General features: G+C 63.2%; 1 protein-coding gene across 1 annotated transcript; it reads right to left on the bottom strand.

The window, feature by feature from the left end:
• Window positions 1-8: 8 nt before the first annotated feature.
• Window positions 9-977, bottom strand: KCNJ10 (potassium inwardly-rectifying channel, subfamily J, member 10; the record flags this gene model as incomplete). Its single annotated transcript, XM_009321559.1, has 1 exon — window positions 9-977. A coding segment is annotated over one exon (969 nt), but the record flags the coding sequence as incomplete, so codon positions are not given.
• Window positions 978-988: the final 11 nt, after the last annotated feature.

Genomic DNA, 988 nt, shown 5'->3' on the forward strand with positions numbered 1-988 from the left:
AACCGGACGGTCTCGTGGAGGCAACAGGGCGCTGTCACCTTCACCACCTGGTCGAAGAGGCTGAAGTCGGCCACGTACTTGCCGCTGGCCGAGAGGGAGATGGCCGGGGTGAACTCGTAGCCCCAGAGGATCTCCTCGGGCAGGTAGGAGGTGCGCACTTGGCACGTGGCGCTGGTGGACTCCACGGTGCCGCTGAGGATGACCACCAGCTCGAAGTCGCCTTCGCCCGTCCGTAGGGCCATGTCCCGGAAGGGGCTGGCGTCGTCCACCACGTGGTAGAAGGTGAGGGGCAGGATGAGGAAGGGGCTGTCGGAGGAGGTGTCCACCTGGAAGTCCACGTTGACCTGGTTGAGGCGGACGCTCTCGCCCTCCTTGGTGAGGTGGGTCTGGAGGAGCTTGCCTGTCACCTGGCAGCCGATGAGGAGGCTCTTGCGCATGTTGGCCACGCGGATCATCAGGCAGGTCTTGCCGTTGTGTTGGGCCACCACCGCGTTTTGGCTGAACTTGATGGTCTCGGCGCGCTTCTTGGGCCGGGCGATCTTGGCCAGGAAGGTGCCGGTGATGAAGATCTCCATGATGGTGGTGAGGACCAGCTGGGTGATGAGCAGGACGATGGCGAGGGGACACTCCTCGCTGATGTAGCGGAAACCGTAGCCGATGGTGGTCTGAGACTCCAGGGAGAAGAGGAAGGCGCCAGTGAGGGTGTGCACCTGCATGACGCACGGCGTGTGGTTGGCTGGCGGGTCGAACTCCAGCAGGTCCCCGTGGACCACGGCCACCAGGTACCAGATGACGCCGAAGGCGAACCAGGTGCCGGCGAAGGTGGCAGAGAAGAGGACCAGCTTGTACCGCCATTGCATGTCGATGAAGGTGGTCCACAGGTCCTTGAGGTACAGGAAGCGCTTGTCGGCGATGTGCTCCATCCGCACGTTGCTGCGGCCGTCCTTGGTCATCACCCGGCGCCGGCGATGGATTTTTAAGGAATTTG

The sequence above is a fragment of the Pygoscelis adeliae genome, unplaced genomic scaffold, assembly GCF_000699105.1.
Source record: "Pygoscelis adeliae isolate BGI_AS28 unplaced genomic scaffold, ASM69910v1 Scaffold1663, whole genome shotgun sequence".
NCBI lineage: Eukaryota > Metazoa > Chordata > Aves > Sphenisciformes > Spheniscidae > Pygoscelis > Pygoscelis adeliae.